The sequence below is a fragment of the Hyla sarda genome, chromosome 9 (genome assembly GCF_029499605.1).
Source record: "Hyla sarda isolate aHylSar1 chromosome 9, aHylSar1.hap1, whole genome shotgun sequence".
Taxonomy (NCBI): domain Eukaryota; kingdom Metazoa; phylum Chordata; class Amphibia; order Anura; family Hylidae; genus Hyla; species Hyla sarda.
Genome location: NC_079197.1, coordinates 134319371 through 134339252, shown reverse-complemented (window position 1 = coordinate 134339252; position 19882 = coordinate 134319371). Strand labels below are relative to the sequence as shown.

Here is a 19882-nt window from a genome sequence, read left to right as displayed (position 1 = left end):
ATGATGACCCCATGCCCCTTCAATGAAAGTCTATGGGAGGTGGCGTGGTGTCTGCCATACCCCCTCCCATAGACTTGCATTGAGGGGTGTGGCTGTGATGTCATGACCCTCACCTCCCACACCCAGAATTCTAAACGAACGGCGGGTCTTGCACAGATGACCACTCTGGATAGGGGATAAGATGTCTAGGTGCGGAATACCCCTTTAAAGGGGTACTCTGCCCCTAGACATCTTATCCCCTATGGAAAGGATAGGGGATAAGATGTCTGATCACGGGGACCCCCGCAATCTCCCTGCAGCATCCAGCATTCGTTTAGAGCGTCAGGTGCAACGTTAGGGGCTCGTGAAGTCATGGCCGTGCCCCCTCAATGCAAGTCTATGGGTCTCTGTGACGCCCCCTCCCATAGACTTGCATTGAGGGGTGTGGCCATGATGTTCACGAGCCTCCGCATCGCCAGTCATCCGGCATGGAGCGAAGTTTGCTCCGTGCACCGGATGTCTGGTGTGCTGTAGCCGAGATCACGAAGGTCCCCAGCCGAGGGACCCCCGATCAGACATCTTACCCCTATCCTTTGGATAGGGGTAAGATGTCTAGGTGCGGAGTACCCCTTTAAGGGTAGGGTCACATGTGGCACACCCGCAGGGGGTTTCCCATAGCTGAAATTCTGTTTGTAGATTTTCTGCAGTGACAAATACGCAAGGGGATTATGTTGCTACCCATTGAACTCGATGGGGTCCGCTTACAGACTTTCTGCTGCGGAAACTCCCTAACAGACAATGGGCAGGTGGAATATCAGCTATGCTGCAGATGTGTTATGTGTAACCCTACACTTAGGATTCAACAAGTCTGATTCTTCTCTCCCCCCATCATCTGTTGGAAGACCCCTATACATATGATTAATATGATTAATATGATTAATATGTATGGGGGATTTAAAGGGGCTTTTCATCTCATTAGCAGATCAGTGCTAGTGCAACTGCTGGGACCCCCGCCGATCCTGAAAATGGGGACCCCGAAATGAATGGTGGAGACAGTGCTTGTGGGGCCATAGTTCCATTCATGGTCTGTCAGTGGTCTCCAGCTGTTGCAAAACTACAATTCCCAAGTCTGCCAGGTGTTACACACCAAACTAGAGATGAGCGAACTTACAGTAAATTTGATGCGTCACGAACTTCTCGGCTCGGCAGTTGATGACTTTTCCTGCATAAATGAGTTCAGCTTTCAGGTGCTCCGGTGGGCTGGAAAAGGTGGAGACTCTTTCCTAGGACTGCATCCACCTTTTCCAGCCCACCGGATCACCTGAAAGCTGAACTAATTTATGCAGGATAAAGTCATCAACTGCCGAGCCGAGAAGTTCGTGAAGAATAGAATTTACTGTAAGTTCGCTCATCTCTACACCAAACGTAAGTATATAGGGTTGTGCTGTGTCTGCCCCAAAGTGTATTTTCTTGCACCTGTTGGGTCACAGTCGCAGCTACTATGAGGTTATGAAAATAATGGGTATAAACATACAAAAAACAAAACCTACACTGGTTTTGGAGCCTTCTTCCGGTACCAATCAGTCCCTGTTTCTATTTCTCTATTTAACGCCTATAATATAGTATAGTGTATATGTATATATATATATATATATATATATATATATATACTTCTCTTTTTCTATCACATTTTTCTGTTTCATATCTCTCATATGTAAGAAGAGCAGACCCCTCCCCCCCAGTCTACTGCCACCTGCTGAGAGAATACCGCATAGCAGCCTTGACGCTATAGAAGACAAGAAACGATAATCTGCGCATGCTTAGCCCTGCAACTCACGTGACTAAAGTGAGGGCGGAAGAGTTTCAGTCTCTAAGGGAGCCGGGCGGAAACAGGAAGTGAACAACCGGTTCCGCCTCCGGTCTTTCTCGCCTATCTGGAAGAAACATGGCGTCGTTTGAGCAGATGAGAGCAAATGTGGGGAAATTACTGCGGGGCATCGACAGGTGATGAGCGGGGTGTAAGGGGCTGGGGGTACGCGGAGTATTGTGGGGGAAGCTGAATGATTGGACATACCGCGCAGGATTGTGGGTAGAGCCTTCTCGGCACGTGATTCTGGATGGCGTGTGACTGCCTGTTATCTTATACAGTTTGTAGATGGCTGCCTCCCTCCCACATGGCGTCCCCACTACCCCTTTTTTTTTTCAAGATCTGTGCTTGCTGTCAGTGAATGAGTATTATGTGTTGAAAACGTGGTTATCCAGGATTAGAAAAAAACAGTGCCACTCTTGTACTCAGGTTGTGTGTGGTATTGCAGCTCAGTTTCATTAATGTGAAGGGCAGAATGTTGTAATACCTCAAACAACCTGAGTACAGGGGCGGTGCTGTTTTTCTAATCCTGGATAACTTCTTTGGGGTGAGTGTACATAACCCTGATTTGAGTCAATCTGTACCAACAAAATCTTAGCTGGTCCTCTCACATTAGGTACTGCACACGTAATCAGAAATGGCAGAATTGTTGTATCCCCAAGATATTACAAGGGAAACATGATGTTGGTTTTACCACGAATTGTGTATTTGTGGAGCTCTATCCTTAAATGGGTACCCCGGCAAAATGTTTTTATTCTTTTTATAGGAGTATGCCCTATCCCAGTGTTTCCCAACCAGGGTGCCTCCAGCTGTTGTAAAACTACAACTCCCAGCTTTCCAGGAGTTGTAGTTTTGCAACAGCGGGAGGCACCCTGGTTGGGAAACACTGCCCTATCCGAAGGATAGGGGATAAGTGTCCAGATTGCGACATGTCTGACCGCTAGGACCCCCCGCGATCTCCTGTATAGGGACCCGGCTCTCCTTCTGTGCGGAGTGTGTCGACCATAGCACGAGGCGATGGCTGAAATGCCCCCTCCATGCAGCTCTATGGGAGAGCCGGAGATTCCAGAGGGCTGCATGAAGGGGGCTTGTCAGCCATCACTTTGTGCGGTGGTAGACACGCCCCGTTCAGAAGGAGAGACGAGGCCCCGTACAGGATATTGTAGGGGTCCCAGTGGTCAGACCTGCTGCAGTCTGACCCTTTCCTCTATCCAAGCGATCTCCTATAATGCTCAGGCTGAATGCATAAAAATATCCTTACTTACCTCCCGCCAGTCCTCCGGTATTGCTGTCCCGGCCTTCTTTGCAATCCTCTTTCTGGTGCCTGACACGCCACTGAGGACAGTGATGTCCCGCCTGAGCCCGTGATTGGCTTAGTGACAACATGACCGCTTGGTCCTGGGCCCACTATGTCACATTGTCACTAAGCCAATTCACTGAGCTGCACTTTGGCATGTCGCCCACCGGGACCAGGAAGAGGGTCACACTGGAGGCCGAGACAGCAATCGCGGATACATTAGGTCAGTGGTCTTCAACCTGCAGACCTCCAGATGTTGCAAAACTACAACTCCCAGCGTGCCCGGACAGCCAACGGCTGTCCGGGCATGCTGGGAGTTGTAGTTTTGCAACATCTGAAGGTCCGCAGGTTGAAGACCACTGCATTAGGGTATTGCATGAGGTAAGTAAAGGTTTATTTAACATAAAGCATGAAAAAAAAATGAATGATGTTTGGTCCTGGCCCATACCCAACCCTGAGAGTCCTATAATGATCACTGCCACTGCTTCTTACAGGGTTTATGGTAGTGTTTCCCAACCAGGGTGCCTCCAGCTGTTACAAAACTACAACTCCTGGCATACTGAGAGTTGGAGTGTGGTAACAGCTGGAGGCACCCTGGTTGGGAACACTGGTTCATGGAGATGTGGCAGAATTTTATCTTGGGTATTGGTAACCTCAAAGGCTCCACCCTCTAGCTCAGGTACAACTTGAAATTACAGATGATCTGGAAGCCATTTTGAAAAGCGGCAGTGGCGGTGATAGGACTCAGGAGGACCCCCAGACAGGCAGGGGGAGAGTAGCGGGCGGCAGCAGTCTATGGCACCGCAAAAGCCGATGCAGTTCATTGATTTTAAGCGCCCACTTTAAATCAATGATCTGCAGCGGTGTCGCGGGGGGATAAATAGCCGATAACTTATACCGGCATATCAGTATAAGTTATCGGCTATCGGCCCTAACCTCCACCGATTATCGGCCCTAAAAAAACGATATTGGTCGATCCCTACTGCGCTCAGTAAAGTTCTTTTGCACTAGTCGAGTTTATCAGAAAAAGGAGCTTGGTAAGGTTGTCTAGGCAACTGTACCGCCAGCGTGGCCCGTGTTTCCCAACACTGAAACTTAAAGGGGTACTCCGCTGCTCAGCGCAGTACCCCTTTAAGATTGTGCTGCCTCACAACTTTGGACTTAAACATTATTCTATACCTATTGTAAATCTTTCTGGCAAAAGGATGAAATGACTGTACGCCAACTCTTTTTTTTTTTCCTCTTATAGGTACAATCCAGAAAATTTGTCCACGTTAGAACGTTATGTGGAGACTCAGGCTAAGGAGAATGCCTATGACTTGGAAGCAAATCTGGCTGTACTAAAACTGTAAGTGCCTTGTGAATGTCACTAATTATTTACTGTGCATTTAAAGGGGAACCCCGGTACATAAGTGCTTATCCTCTATCCACATGATGGGGGATGAGTGTCTGACTGTGGCGGGGGGGGGGGGGTTAACCATGGCACAAAGTGGTGGCAGACGCATCCCTCCATGTATCTCTATAGGGTTTTCCATAGAAATACATGGAGGGGCATGTCGAGCACTTTGTGCCATGGTCGCCAGTAATCTGCGCATGGAGCGGAGGTCTCTTCATGGGTGCTGGGCAGTACGAAAATGTCCAAACTATTAAAATGTTAATGATCCGGTAGGGTGAATGGTGTGAACATAAAAATACCTAATTCCAAAAAGAGCTTAAAAAGTCACACTCAAAAGTGGTATTGATAAAAACAAGAGCACAGTGCAAAAAAAATAAGCCCCCATAAATCCCCGTATACAGAAAATTAAGTGATAGAAGTCAGAATAGGACAATTGTGAACATGCTTATTTTCTATTTTAAATTTCCCCCTCCCCCAAAAAATAATAATTTTTATTAAGCCGTACGTTTTATTGTAAATTGAAAGTTGTCATTACAAAGTACAATTGGTCCAGCAAAAAACAAGCCTCATATGGGTTTGTGGATTGAAAAAAATAAGTTATGTCTCTTCAAAGGTTGGGGCGGAAAAAATGTAAGCACAAAAATTAAAATAGGCTGTATTATGGGTTATGCTGGTAGACATGGTATATGTTTGCATTTCATTGTGAGTTTTCAATGTATTGTCAATGCCTTATGATATATTATCAGGTTACTTTACGTCTACGTAATCTTGAATTTGATTGTTTTTTTTTTTTTTTCCTTGCAGCTATCAGTTCAATCCAGCTTTCTTCCAGACCACAGTCACCGCTCAGATCCTACTCAAAGCGCTGACCAACCTTCCCCATACAGACTTCACTCTGTGCAAATGTATGATCGACCAGACTCACGTATCCTTGTGCTACATGATGATCTACATCAAGTTCAGGACTATTTGGGGGGGGGGGGGAGAGAAGTGTTTTTTTTATTTTCTCAGGCCCAGGCAGAATTAAGCATTTTATACCAATGTCAGAATACTCTTTTAAAGGGGAATTCCTTTACTTATCAGCTGCTGTATACTACAGATATATTACAGAGACATTTGTGAAGTTCTTTTCAGTCTGACCACACTGCTCTATACTGACACCTCTGTCCTTGTCAGGAACTGTCCAGAGCAGGAGAGGTTTTCTATGGGGATTTGCTTGTACTCTGTGGACAGTTCCTGACATGGACAGAGGTGTCAGCAGAGAGCACTGTGGTCAGACTGGAAAGAACTGCATAATTTTCTCTCTAGTATACAGCAGCTAAGTACTGGAAGGGTTAAGATTTTGAAATGGAAGTAATTTTACAAATCTGTTTAACTTTCTGGCACTAGTTGTTTGAAAACATTTGTTTTCCACCGGAGTACCCCTTTCAGACAGTAACACAGTTGCAGTATTTTTAGCCAAAACCAGGACTGGAACCGGCACAGAGAAGAATTACCATGGAAAGATTTCTGTGTTTTGGACACACTCCTGGTTTTGGCTTAAACGGGTAATCAGCCCCTACACATCTTAAGATGTCAGATCACCAGTGTCGCGCCGCTGGGGACCCCTGGGATCTCGGCTGCGGCACCCCGCTATCATTATTGTACATAGCAGACTCGCTCCGTGCGTAATGACGGGCAATACAGGGGCCGGAGCATCGTTACGTCATGGCTCTGCCCCCTCGTGACGTAACGGCTTGCCCCCTCAAAACAAGTCTATGGGAGGGGGCATGCCGTCACGAGGGGCAGAGCTGTGACATCACGATGCTCCGGCCCCTGTAGCGCTGGTCATTACGCAGGGAGCGAGTCTGCTATGTGCAGTAATGATAGCGGGGAGCCACAGCCGAGATCCCAGGGGTCCCCAGCAGCGGGCCCCCTGCGATCTGACAGCTTATCCCCTATCCTTTGGATAGGGGATAAGATGTCTAGGGGCGGAGTACCCCTTTTCAAATGCTACATGTAAACCCAGCCTTAAGGGAATCATGCTAGGCTCTCAATTTCCCTTTTTGTGGGGCAAATTTATTAAATGCACATATCTCGGTCGCTCTTTATTGGGGGACAAAAAGACCATGGGTATATGCTCGTGCTGACACTAGGAAAAAAAAGTTGCCTTTTCCCTGGCAGGATATACCCACCCACCACTGGCAGTGAGGTAATCAGTTTTAGCTAGTGTCAGTAGGAGGCAAGACAAAGGTGGTTTGGGAGCTCCCCAGACCTGCTTTTTTTTTTTTTTCTTATTATTATTTTCTAGTAAGGGATGTTTAGTTAGGTTTTTATATCCTTTTTGTTACCTTTTTTTCAGGTGGGGGATCTCGAGCATGGCGCTACCTGTTCCCCCATATGCGACAAAGGGGCACGGAACAGAAGAGTATGAGCCCGTCAACCCCTTATCGCCAACCGCCACAAACGAGCAGTAGTATGCACAGAGAGCCGCCATCGCATCACCTCTGCGCCTGGGTCTGCTGTGCGGACTCAGCAGGTGTGCGCATCGTGGGTGTTCAGTTGGCGGGAGTTCAGCAGGTTATGGCGGCACCTTCTTCCCCTGAACCAGCTCACAAACCGGGCTGTCAGACTGCCGTGTACTTCTCTCAGTGGCATCTGCAGGGGTGGGAGGGTTGTTTTCGGTGGCCGCTAGGTAGGCAGAGTGGCTTAGTTACCCTCCGATGCAGCAGCCGGCGGGTGCTCTTCCAGGCCCACTCTTGTCCCCTGGCTCAGAGCCATGCGGCGGCTTGGCAGGCGCTGAGCTGTTGACGCTCCAAGGAATGTGCTTTATATAAGCATCCTTACATCAGGGGCATGCTTTGGGCGTTCTAGTCCATCTCACTTAGGGGACCACATGGGCAGTATCAGCGCAGTGCCTTGCTCCCCACGCTTCCTTCCTGCCATTAAAAAAACAAAAAACTGGTCACTCAGACCATTTGGTGGCATTTGGCACCCTCTTGTGGCCAATAATTGTATTGTGCCCTTGTTTTTCATTGCTTCTTGTGAGCTCCCCCTTGTGGCAACCATGCGCCTTTGTAGCCTTGGTCTGTCTTGTTTGTTTTTATTAGTTTAATATCTGCAGGGTCCCTTTTTAGGGACTGTATTGGGGGCTGCTTTATTTGCTTCTCACCCTGGGTGACCTACTGCGCAGTGCTAGGTGCAGAGAGCGCGCTTCCTCTCTGCACCTAGTATCGAGAGCTAACCTGATTGCGCGCTGCTCTGCGCAGGCGCACTGAGGAGGAAGACGGAGGCGGGAGCGAGCGCTTGATGGATGACACACAGCAGCGCACAGGTTAGATTAGCTGAAGGGTGCATGCGCTGGGACCTGTGTCAATCACACAGAGGTCCCAGCGCAGACATACGGGGTAGGCGTGGGGGCGGCGGGGCATCGCGTACCTTGCGCCACGCCTATCCGATTTTCAGTGGCTTTGAATAAAAGCCTTTTTTTCAGTCATGAAAGCCGCCAAATTTCAGGTAAAAATATTGCTATACCAACCACCTGCACACAGTACAAAGGCTGAGTGCAGATTATTGCACCAAAATGTCATGACAGTTGCGCTTTAATTTCCCAGTCTTTCTATTTTTTTATATACATCCTGCTCATATAAGTTCTTTTTATGTGTGAAAAGACCTTTTTGCACAACGCATCCATAATGTTCTTATACAGCACCCCAACTTCCATAGCAAGTCCTATAGTCAGTACAGGGAGGAATAGTTGGTATATAATGGTAGTGTTAACCAAATTCATGAATATGGATACCTGGTGCATATGTTTATGCCAGTGTTTTTCAACCAGGGCGCCTCCAGCTGTTGCAAAACTACAGCTCCCAGCATGCCCGGACAGCCGTTGGCTGTCCGGGCATGCTGGGAATTGTAGTTTTGCAACAGCTGGAGGCACCCTGGTTGAAAAACACAGATTTAAGCTGTGGATGATATCTGAACCAGAAGTTAACCTTGTTCAATTCTGGTGACATGTTTCTGTGCTGTGTTGTTCTTTTCCTTAATATATAATCTCACAGCAAGAAGAACGTCCAATCAGACAGATCCTGTACTTGGGGGATCTTCTAGAGACCTGTCACTTCCAGGCTTTTTGGGTAAGTGTCCTCTTTCTGGTAATGCTGTAGATTATAAGAAGCTGATGTAAATGACACCCCCCCCCCCCCCCCCCCCCTCATCTCTGCTCCTTCTCACTTTGATGTCTCCACAGCAAGCGTTGGACGAAAATCTCGATCTTCTTGACGGTATAGCAGGGTTTGAGGATTCCGTTAGAAAATGTAAGTGTTGTTAACATCTACCTGTATTTTTTTAATCTAAATAGTAACAAAACTGTGCGCTAGTGCCTCCTAGTGGTGACTGCATACAGGGAGAATTTTATCATTTGGAGGGTGTTTCACCTTTGAGCATCTTGTGACATATCCCTGAGGATTGGAAAACTGTATGAAGAGGACTTTTGCCATTCACAGCATTGTGTCTGTAATGTACATACATTTACAATTGGTCACTACTGTGACCACTAAATCCTAAATTTACCATCCACCAAATTATATAAAACTAAACGTACTAAAACTGTCTTGTGGCTGCATTCCACTTCCTACCTACAGTGCATAGTGAAAGTATTTGGCCACCTTGAACTTTTCGACCTTTTGCCACATTTCAGGCTTCAAACATAAAGATATGAAACTGTAATTTTTTGTGAAGAATCAACAACAAGTGGGACACAATCATGAAGTGGAACAAAATTTATTGGATATTTCCAACTTTTTTAACAAATAGAAAACTGAAAAATTGGGCGTGCAAAATTATTTAGCCCCCTTAAGTTAATACTTTGTAGCGCCACCTTTTGCTGCGATTACAGCTGTAAGTCGCTTGGGGTATGTCTCTATCAGTTTTGCACATAGAGAGACTGAAATTTTTGCCCATTCCTCCTTGCAAAAGAGCTGGAGCTCAGTGAGGTTGGATGGAGAGCATTTGTGAACAGCTGGAGCTCAGTGAGGTTGGATGGAGAGCGTTTGTGAACAGCTGGAGCTCAGTGAGGTTGGATGGAGAGCATTTGTGAACAGCTGGAGCTCAGTGAGGTTGGATGGAGAGCGTTTGTGAACAGCTGGAGCTCAGTGAGGTTGGATGGAGAGCGTTTGTGAACAGCTGGAGCTCAGTGAGGTTGGATGGAGAGCGTTTGTGAACAGCTGGAGCTCAGTGAGGTTGGATGGAGAGTGTTTGTGAACAGCTCGAGCTCAGTGAGGTTGGATGGAGAGCGTTTGTGAACAGCTCGAGCTCAGTGAGGTTGGACGGAGAGCGTTTGTGAACAGCTGGAGCTCAGTGAGGTTGGATGGAGAGCGTTTGTGAACAGCTGGAGCTCAGTGAGGTTGGATGGAGAGTGTTTGTGAACAGCTGGAGCTCAGTGAGGTTGGATGGAGAGCGTTTGTGAACAGCTGGAGCTCAGTGAGGTTGGATGGAGAGTGTTTGTGAACAGCTCGAGCTCAGTGAGGTTGGATGGAGAGCGTTTGTGAACAGCTGGAGCTCAGTGAGGTTGGATGGAGAGCGTTTGTGAACAGCTGGAGCTCAGTGAGGTTGGATGGAGAGCGTTTGTGAACAGCTGGAGCTCAGTGAGGTTGGATGGAGAGCGTTTGTGAACAGCTGGAGCTCAGTGAGGTTGGGTGGAGAGCGTTTGTGAACAGCTGGAGCTCAGTGAGGTTGGATGGAGAGTGTTTGTGAACAGCTGGAGCTAAGTGAGGTTGGATGGAGAGCATTTGTGAACAGCAGTTTTCAGTTCTTTCCACAGATTCCCGATTGGATTCAGGTCTGGACTTTGACTTGGCCATTCTAACACCTGGATATGTTTATTTGTGAACCATTCCATTGTAGATTTTGCTTTATGTTTTGGATCATTGTCTTGTTGGACAAATCTCCGTCCCAGTCTCAGGTCTTTTGCAGACTCCATCAGGTTTTCTTCCAGAATGGTCCTGTATTTGGCTCCATCCATCTTCCCATCAATTTTAACTATCTTCCCTGTCCCTGCTGAAGAAAAGCCCAAACCATGATGCTGCCACCACCATGTTTGACAGTGGGGATGGTGTGTTCAGGGTGATGAGCTGTGTTGCTTTTACGCCAAACATAAAGTTTTGCATTGTTACCAAAAAGTTGGATTTTGGTTTCATCTGACCAGAGCACCTTCTTCCACATGTTTGGTGTGTCTCCCAGGTGGCTTATGGCAAACTTTAAACAACACTTTTTATGGATATCTTTAAGAAATGGCTTTCTTCTTGCCACTCTTCCATAAAGGCCAGATTTGTGCAGTACACGACTGATTGTTTTCCTATGGACAGAGTCTCCCATCTCAGCTGTAGATCTCTGCAGTTCATCCAGAGTGATCATGGGCCTCTTGGCTGCATCTCTGATCAGTCTTCTCCTTGTAGGAGCTGAAAGTTTAGAGGGACAGTCAGGTCTTTGTAGATTTGCAGTGGTCTGATACTCCTTGCATTTCAATATTATCGCTTGCACAGTGCTCAATGGGATGTTTAAAGCTTGGGAAATCTTTTTGTATCCAAATCCGGCTTTAAACTTCTCCACAACAGTATCTCGGACCTGTCTGGTGTGTTCCTTGTTCTTCATGATGCTCTCTGCACTTTAAACAGACCTCTGAGACTATCACAGTGCAGGTGCATTTATACGGAGACTTGATTACACACAGGTGGATTCTATTTATCATCATTAGTCATTTAGGTCAACATTGGATCATTCAGAGATCCTCACTGAACTTCTGGAGAGAGTTTGCTGCACAATTTTTCAGTTTTTTATTTAACAAAGTTGGAAACATCCAATACATTTTGTTCCACTTCATGATTGTGTCCCACTTGTTGTTGATTCTTCACAAAAAATTACAGTTTTATATCTTTGTTTGAAGCCTGAAATGTGGCAAAAGGTCAAAGTTCAAGGGGGCCGAATACTTTCACTATGCACTGTAGCTGTTGTCTTTAGAGTGTTGGTGGAATTTTTAAAATCACTGACACATAGCCAGTCTGACGTTTCACCACATCAGTTGCTTTGTCAAGGAGTAGGGGCAAATCCCCATTTGTACAATAATTTATCAGCTGCTGAAGTTGAGTTGTTGTTTTCTGTCTGTCCACAGTGCTCTCTGCTGACACCTTTGTCTGTCTCAGGAACTGTCCAGAGCAGGAGCAAATCCCCATAGCAAACCTCTCCTGCTCTGGTCAGTTCCTGAAACAGACAGAGGTGTCAGCAGAGAGCACTATGGCCAGACAGAAAAGAAAAACTCAACTTCGGCAGCTAAGTATTGGAAGGATGAAGATTTTTCAATAGAAGCAATGTACAAATCTGTTTAACTTTCTGGAGCCAGTTGATAAGAACATTTTTTTTCACTTGAATACCCCTTTTAAGGGTCAGCTCTCTGTGATGTGATGCCTTTATAAGGTCTCCATGTCTGTCATCATTGATCTGCTATTTCAGCCTGTGCTAGCAGATCACAGATTAAATCACTGTATTATGTAGCTATTATATCGATTCGCATGAGCAAAAAAGGGAGGCTGAAAATAGTCTTAAAAAATGTGTGTGTAATATATATATTAATATATGTATACTTTATATTCAAATCACTTAAAAAATATAAACTCTTAAGTTAAATTAAGTTGTGTAAACTGTTAAGGGGGTGCTCTGGTGGAAAATAAATGCTGACACTTCTGTCCATGTCAGGAACTGTCCAGAGTTGGAGGAATCCTCATAGCAAACCTCTCCTGCTCTGGACGGTTCCTGACATGAACAGAGGTGTCAGCAGAGAGCACTGTGGTCAGACAGAAAATAAATTCAATAAGAAAATCACTTCCTGTGGAGCATACAGCAGCTAAGTACTGGACGGATTATGATTTTATAATAGAAGTGATTTACAAATCTGTTTAACTTTCTGGCACCAGTTGATGTTTAAAAGAAAAAGTTTGACCTGTGTGGTAATCGGAGACAAAAATACCAAATACCCAAATTTGTTATTATTTGGTCTCATCACATTTTAGAACAAATCTGAAACCCTTGTACTGTTCTCAGTTTCTCATTTTCTTTCTTTTAGTTATCTGCCATGTTGTAGGGATCACCTACCAACACATTGACCGGTGGCTTTTGGCTGAGATGCTCGGAGACTTATCAGGTATGAAAAATGTCAGCACTTAATTGAAGAGGGAAAAAAACCCTGTGATGAGTGTTGTTCATCTCCAAATTATCCTTTGTGTATTGTAATAAGGAATCCTGCTGCATGCTATATACAAGGATTGGTGTTTCAAAGGTTACAAAAGGAGAAATTAGAGCTCCCATAGCAAATATTTAGTAAAGGAGTATGGAGAAATGTTTTCTTCTACATGCCATATACTTATAGTAACACCTGACACATCTGATGTCCAGTGATACCTGCTGTTTCTGCAATAAAGCAGACTCTTTTTTTTTTTTTCAATCTCTTAAAGGGAATGTCACTTATTTTTTTTAAATATATTAATAAAATTGTGATGTAACACTAGTTAAGTTTAATTGTGTATGTAACGTATTTTACATTTTATTTATTTATTTATAATGTTTGTACTAGGGGCTGCCATTACCTAGGTCAGTGGTCTCCACCCTGCGGACCTCCAGATGTTGCAAAACTACAACTCCCAGCATGCCCGGACAGCCGTTGGCTGTCCGGGCATGCTGAGAGTTTAGTTTTGCAACATCTGGAGGTCCGCAGGGTGGAGACCACTGACCTAGAGCATCTGTGATGACGTCACTTAACACTTTCACAGATGCTCTACGACAGTCCCTGGGCATAGGAAAGTCCAGACGGAGTGCGTCTAATAGGGGAACATTAGGGACTAACATGCTGTGTTCAGCGCAGAACACAGCAGGTGTCCGTCACGAGAGGGAGCAGCGCCATGTTATTAAAGTCCGGAAGCAGCTGCTCCTGTGGGCAGCTAAGCCACGGGTAGCCGACAGCCCGGTGACCACCCTCACACAATCTATTTCTTCCCTTCTCGTCGTCCTCCATACCACCCCCATCCTGCTCACCTCCCGGCCTCAGCTTCTATGAAGTTCCTCCTGCGTCTGTCTCCCTCCCCTCGGTATTCTGACTTCACTGTTTCTGCAATCATTCAGCCAGCTCGCAGTGTGATGTCATCAGCGAGTGCCACTCTCACGGCCAGGGTAGTGAACGGCCGGCTGTATGATTAATTGCCTCCTCTCTTGCAGAAACTTCACTGAAGCTGAATCCAGGAGGTGAGAAGGACGAGGAGGGAGGAGGATTGGTGAGAGCAGTGTTTCCAACTGCAAAACTAAAACTCCCCAGCATGCCCAGACAGCAAAAGTCTGTCTGGGCATGCTGGGATTTGTAGTTTTGCAACATCCTGGTTGAAAACACTGCTTCACAGTGCATCCCTCCATACCAGTGTTTCCCAACCAGGATGTTGCGCTACAACTCCCAGCATGCCCAGAGAGCTTGTAGGTATCTGGGAGTTGTAGTTTAGAAACAAGGTTCTCCAGCTGTTGCTAAATTACAACTCCCATCATTCCCAGACAGCCAAAGCCTGTCTGTTAATGATGGGGATGTAGTTAAGCAACAGCTGGAGGCTCCCTGTTTGGAAACCCTGCTTTATGGGCAGGGAGAGTGCCATAAATGTGCTAACCAATCTTTTGTGTGTGTTTTTTTTGTTTTTTTTGTTTTGTTTTTCCCCCCCTCTCATTTCAGATCCGTGTATGCAGAGGACTACTTCAGATTCGGTGGACTGTTTACTAATAATAAAATGGTTAGCAAGGGCTAAATTTACTTTACTAGGCTTAGTAGTGGAATCTTAGACGGAATCCATTACTTAACCAGGGCTTAGTGTTAGCCCCAAAAACAGCTAGCACTAACCCCCTAATTACCCGCCGCCACATGGGTGTGGGGGAAGAGCTGGTACCAACAGACCCCGGAGCATCAAAAAAAATGGCCCGCTTGGACCTAGGCGGTAACAGGCCAGTAACAATGGTCCTCACCCCCCTGTAAACGTCAGGCTGTTGCTGTTTGGTTGTTATCTGACTAAGAATAAAAATATGGGGAACCACACATGTAGCTTTTTTTAATTTAATTATTTGTGCAAAAATGTGTGTGTTTCCCCATATTTACATTCTCAGCCAGATACCAACCAAGCAGCAACAGCCTGACGTTACCAGGGTGGGCGAGGACCATTGCTACTGGCTCTCCCCAGCCTAAATAACACCAGCCTGTTACCGCCTAGGCACAAGAGCGCCATTTTTGATGCTCAAGGCCTGTTAGTATCGTCTCTTCCCAGTATCGCTGTGGCGGTGGATACTGGGGTAATAAATGTGGTTTAGCGATAGCTGTAGTTGGGGATAACGCTAAGCCCCGGCTTGGTAATGGATTCCATCTATAAGACAGCTTCCACTACTAAGCCTGTAAAGTGAATGAAAAAAAACACGTTTTGAAACATTTTATTTAAAAAAAACACTCCCCCAAAGCCCTCGTTAACCATTTTATTATTAGTAACAAAAAAAAAACATTGGTCATTGTGGTGGGGCCCACCGAATTCAAATTAGTCCTATGCATACACAGATCTGAAATGAGAAGGAAAAACTTAGAGAGAAAAATGTGGTAAAAATATATATATATTTTAATGTGGTGTGTGTGTGTATATATATAATGTGTGTGTGTGTGTGTGTATATATATGCATGTGTTTGTGTGTGTGTGTGTGTGTATGTATGTATGTATGTATGTGTATATATATATATATGTATGTATGTATGTGTATATATATATATATATATATATATATATATATATATATATATATATATATATATATATATATATATATATATATATATATATATATATATATATATATATATATATATATATATAATTTTTTTTTATTATTAGGGATCCACAATATATGGCAATCCCAATTGAATCGCGATAATTGGGGATTGCCAATTATGGCCACTGTGCGGCCGACTGTCTCTCCTCCTAGCACCTAGCATTGCCCAGTGCTAGGAGGAGGTTAACCCCACCACGGCTGGTCGCCGTTAATAAACGGCACAGTCGTGTGGTGGGTGTATGAAGCGAGCTCATGAGCCGAGTGATGTCCGGCATTAACCCTTTAGACGTGCCGCAATCAAAGTTAATTGTGGTTTCTAAAATGCCGAAGTGACTGCCGGTAGCTTTGTGGAGCTAATTGGGGCACCCATGGCAAAATGCCGCCGGGTCCCAATCAGCTGAGAGGACAGCGGGGGTTCCCTACCTTCGTCCGTCCTGTCTGATCAACGCTCCATAGATGCAGGCAGCCTGTAGTAATGGAGCGCTGATAGCATTGATCAGTGTCTGCAATCACAAGAATGCAAGTAATGGTCCCCATGGCAGTGGAGGGGCCGAGCCTGGCCATGCTGCATGGGAGCTTAGCTTACCGCTGTGCGGACCACTGTTTCATAGCAAAATTTTGCAAAGGCTGCATCGACATATCGCAATCCCCAATTATCGTGATTCAATTGGAATTGCGATACATCGTGGAGCTCTAATATATGTATGTTTATATTTGTGTGTGTGTGTGTGTATGTATATGTGTAAAATATATATATATATATATATATATATATATATATATATATAATATACACACACACACACTATATCTCCAATTTTTAACACAGCTGCGACGTTGGAGCAGGAAAGTGTGTGAGAGAATTTTGGTAGTCTATACTTTACCATTCTTCAATCGCCAACAAAATGGCTCTGCCTAGTGGAATTGAAAAGACTACAAATTCCCCCCCCCCCCCCCCCTTTTTTTTTTTTTTTTGCATACAGACACAAGAGGAAGGTGTAGACGAGCAAGACCACATTTTGCAGGCAGGTCCCTTGTTTTCCCCAGATTCCTCATGGTCGCTCCCTCTGCTGGTGAAGAGTGGGAAATATGACAAGTTCTTAAACACTTTTGGCAGGTCTATCAGACATGTCAAAAGTGGTTGATCACACCAGGTATCACCCCTGAGACCTGCTGTGATGAAGTTATTAGCCAGGGAAGCAGGTGGCATTGCGCTCCGCTCCAAGGCAAACAGGACAGTCTGTTATTTTTTTGGCATAGAAGTCTATGCAGAGGAATGTACGGATCTCTTGGCCGGCCAGGGAGTGTAGCACATTACTGCTCTCTTCCCTGGCTAATAATTCACGATCAGAGTGTCTTGTGGGTAACACCTGGTGTGGTCAACAACTTTTGACATGTCTGATCGACATGTCAAGTGTTTTTTTATTGACCGTAACGCTTTAAGGTATAAACACGTGGGGGGAGATTTATTAAGACCTTTGCAGAGAAAGTTGACCAGATGCCCATTGCAACCTCTTTCATTTTATAAAAAGGCCAATGAAAGATGAAAGCGATCTGATTGGTTGCTATGGGCATCTGGTCCGCTTTCCCTCTGTACAGGTTTTGATAAATCTCCTCCATCGTGTTTGCATTAACATGTACTAAAAAAACTACAGATTTCTGTATTTCCTGTCTTCATTGCTTCCTCTCTCCCAGAACCCCAACTCAGAGTCTGGATGAGCAAATATGGCTGGACAGAAGCAGAAAACGGCAAGATCTTCATCTGCAACCAGGAAGAGAACATCAAACCCAAAAATATTGTGGAGAAGATTGATTTTGACAGTAAGTCTTTGATAATCAGCAGCAGTTATTATCTAAGATAATGTCTAGAATCCAGTAGAAAAGCAGCACAACCCGGAGGACAGGTTAAAGTGCAGGTGTAGGAGCCTTGGTCGGAGAATCGCCATTTAATACCACAACTCCAGTGTGAACAGAGGTTTATTCCATTAAATGTAAAATTTGTGACGTTTTTGTTTCTCTCCGGAAAAAGGTTTTAGAAGAGAACTGAAACGTCACAATTTTACATTTCAGGAAATTTAATTGTCTACCTTTTTTTTTATTTTATTTTTTGTGTTGCTAAATTATTTTTGTAAGGTAATATCTAGATCAATTCAAGCTTGCGATTTATGCATGAAGCCTTTTCACATGTTCTAGTACAGACGTTTTGGAGCTGGATAGGAAAAGGTTGTAGGACATAGTTTTGTGTCTGATGTTAAAACTGTAACACTGGATGCTATAAATCCTTCCATTGGGACTGTTGTGGCATCAGTTTCCTTCTGGCATTTTACTACCACTCTGGAGGGAAACAGCCAGACTGGCAACTATGTATGAAAGAGCCCATACATAACAAGACAACTGTGTCTGTAAAGGCCATTTTTCATGAGACGATTATTAGTAAAATAAGCATTACTAGGAACTCTGTCCTAATATTCGGCTCTTTGGCCAGCGATCAGCTGATTAAAGGGGTACTCCGGTGAAAACCTTTTTTTTTTTTTTTTTTTTTTTTCATTATTTTTTAAATCAACTGGTGCCAGAAAGTTAAACAGATTTGTAAATTACTTCTATTAAAAATCTTAATCCTTCCAGTACTTATTAGCTGCTGGATACTACAGTGGAAATTCTTTTCCGTTTGAAACACAGAGCTCTCTGCTGACATCATGAGCACAGTGCTCTCTGCTGACATCTCTGTCCATTTTAGGAACTGTCCAGAGTAAAAGGAAATCCCCATAGCAAACATATGCTGTTCTGGACAGTTCCTAAAATGGACAGATGTCAGCAGAGAGCACTGTGCTCATAATGTCAGCAGAGAGCACTGTGTTTCAAAAAGAATTTCCGCTGTAGTATTCAGCAGCTAATAAGTACAGGAAGGATTAAGATTTTTTAATAGAAGTAATTTACAAATCTGTTTAACTTTCTGGCACCAGTTGATTTAAAAAAAAAAAAAAAGTTTTTCACCGGAGTGCCCCTTTAACTGCTCATTTTTTCAGCTAATTGAATCTTTTGTGCAGCCATTTAAATTATCATTGTTTGCCCTGTGTAAACAGCCAATATGTGGCAGACAGTGATAGATTTAAAGGGCTGCGCGATTGGTTGGGCCTTGTGAAGACGAGTGCTGATCAGAGATCGGTGCTTTTGATTGGTGCAGTGTTGGCTAGTGTATAAGGTCCTTAAAAGGGGTACTCCGCTGCTCACTGTTTGGAACAAACTGCTCCGAACACTGGAGCTGGCGCCGGGAGCTCGTGACGTCATGCCCTGCCCCCTCAATGCAAGTCTATGGGAGGGGGCGGGGCGCTGTCCTGCCCCCTCCCATAGACTTGCACTGAGGGGGTGGGTGTGACGTCACGATCTCCCATCGCCGGCTCAGCTTTCGGAGCATTTTGTACCAAATGCTAAGCAGTGGAGTACCCCTTTAAGGCTTTGAATTCAGTAAGGTTGCTGGAATAACTTAGGAAGACTGCTCATGGAATTATCCATCTACACAGTGTAATAGTGTATTTTTTTTTTCTATTTTTACACAGGTGTCTCTGGAATCATGGCATCTTCTCAATGACATTCTTAAGGAAGAGAATAAACTTTATTTTATGTACAGACCAAATGTTACAACTGGTGAATAAATGCGATGAACTAATCCAGTCTTGTCATAATCTTCTCTTTAAAGCCAGAAGGTAAAGCTGTAACTAGCTTTTTAAGGTTCAGCACCATCAGCGTATGTGTACATTGTATACACCATTCCTATTGAGACACACCATTGATTGTTGAACTACACGCAGAGAATATCAGGAACCATGTCAATCCTTGTTGGTGGGAAGGTTTTGACCAGTATGAATGTTGTATGGTGGGGCTGTAATAATGAAGAGACAGAAATTCATCTAATTCTTACCCCCAGCAGGGCTTTCCCTCTTATTTATGGCCTCCATCATGACTCCGTCTCATAACTGGACTCTCCTCTCCATTTTTTCCTAATCCCGACACTGTCTGCAGGCACAAGGAACCTAAGACTCAAGGTGACCCAACAAAGATGAATACCTGACGGCCCGGCCAACCATTTAATGTGTAACCCCAATTAGAACACATTTATTTGAGCCATGTATACAGGAAGTCATAAGCCACAGTTTTTGGCCAAACTATCTAATGTGTAATGTCAGCCCAAATTGTGTTATTTCTGCAGTAGGCAGGGTGATGCATTAGTCTAGATCAGTCTCCATCACTTTTTATAGGAAGGGTCATCAGTTTTATGAATTTTTTTATGTATTTTTTTTCTAATTTTCCATTTTACTGTCTCTATTTCAAAATATTTCCTTACAAATTACAGTAGTAGGGTGCAGCTCACTATACTGTTTTATAGGTGAAGTTACTGTGAAAATAGTAACCTCCGCTATATTTTTACTTTTATATATCTGTATAATAAATATCTATTACATAGTATAACTTAGAGGGC

At 44.5% G+C, this 19882-nt stretch overlaps 1 protein-coding gene across 1 annotated transcript; it reads left to right on the top strand.

Moving 5' to 3' along the window:
- The first annotated feature begins 1833 nt into the window (after window positions 1–1833).
- On the top strand, window positions 1834–19073 carry EIF3K (eukaryotic translation initiation factor 3 subunit K). The gene is made up of 8 exons (XM_056541499.1): window positions 1834–1983; window positions 4393–4491; window positions 5344–5464; window positions 8580–8654; window positions 8768–8834; window positions 12635–12712; window positions 17101–17226; window positions 18963–19073. The coding sequence occupies exons 1-8, from the start codon at window positions 1925–1927 to the stop codon at window positions 18992–18994; spliced, it is 657 nt and encodes a 218-aa protein (XP_056397474.1). The 5' UTR covers window positions 1834–1924; the 3' UTR covers window positions 18995–19073.
- The last annotated feature ends 809 nt before the right edge of the window (window positions 19074–19882 follow it).

Excerpts from the sequence above, each read along its gene's own strand:
- EIF3K (XM_056541499.1), top strand. The coding sequence starts at position 1,925 with ATGGCGTCGTTTGAGCAGATGAGAGCAAATGTGGGGAAATTACTGCGG. Across the intron at positions 8,655-8,767 it reads GTCACTTCCAGGCTTTTTGG|CAAGCGTTGGACGAAAATCT; the intron begins GTAAGTGTCCTC and ends ATGTCTCCACAG. Across the intron at positions 12,713-17,100 it reads GATGCTCGGAGACTTATCAG|AACCCCAACTCAGAGTCTGG; the intron begins GTATGAAAAATG and ends CCTCTCTCCCAG.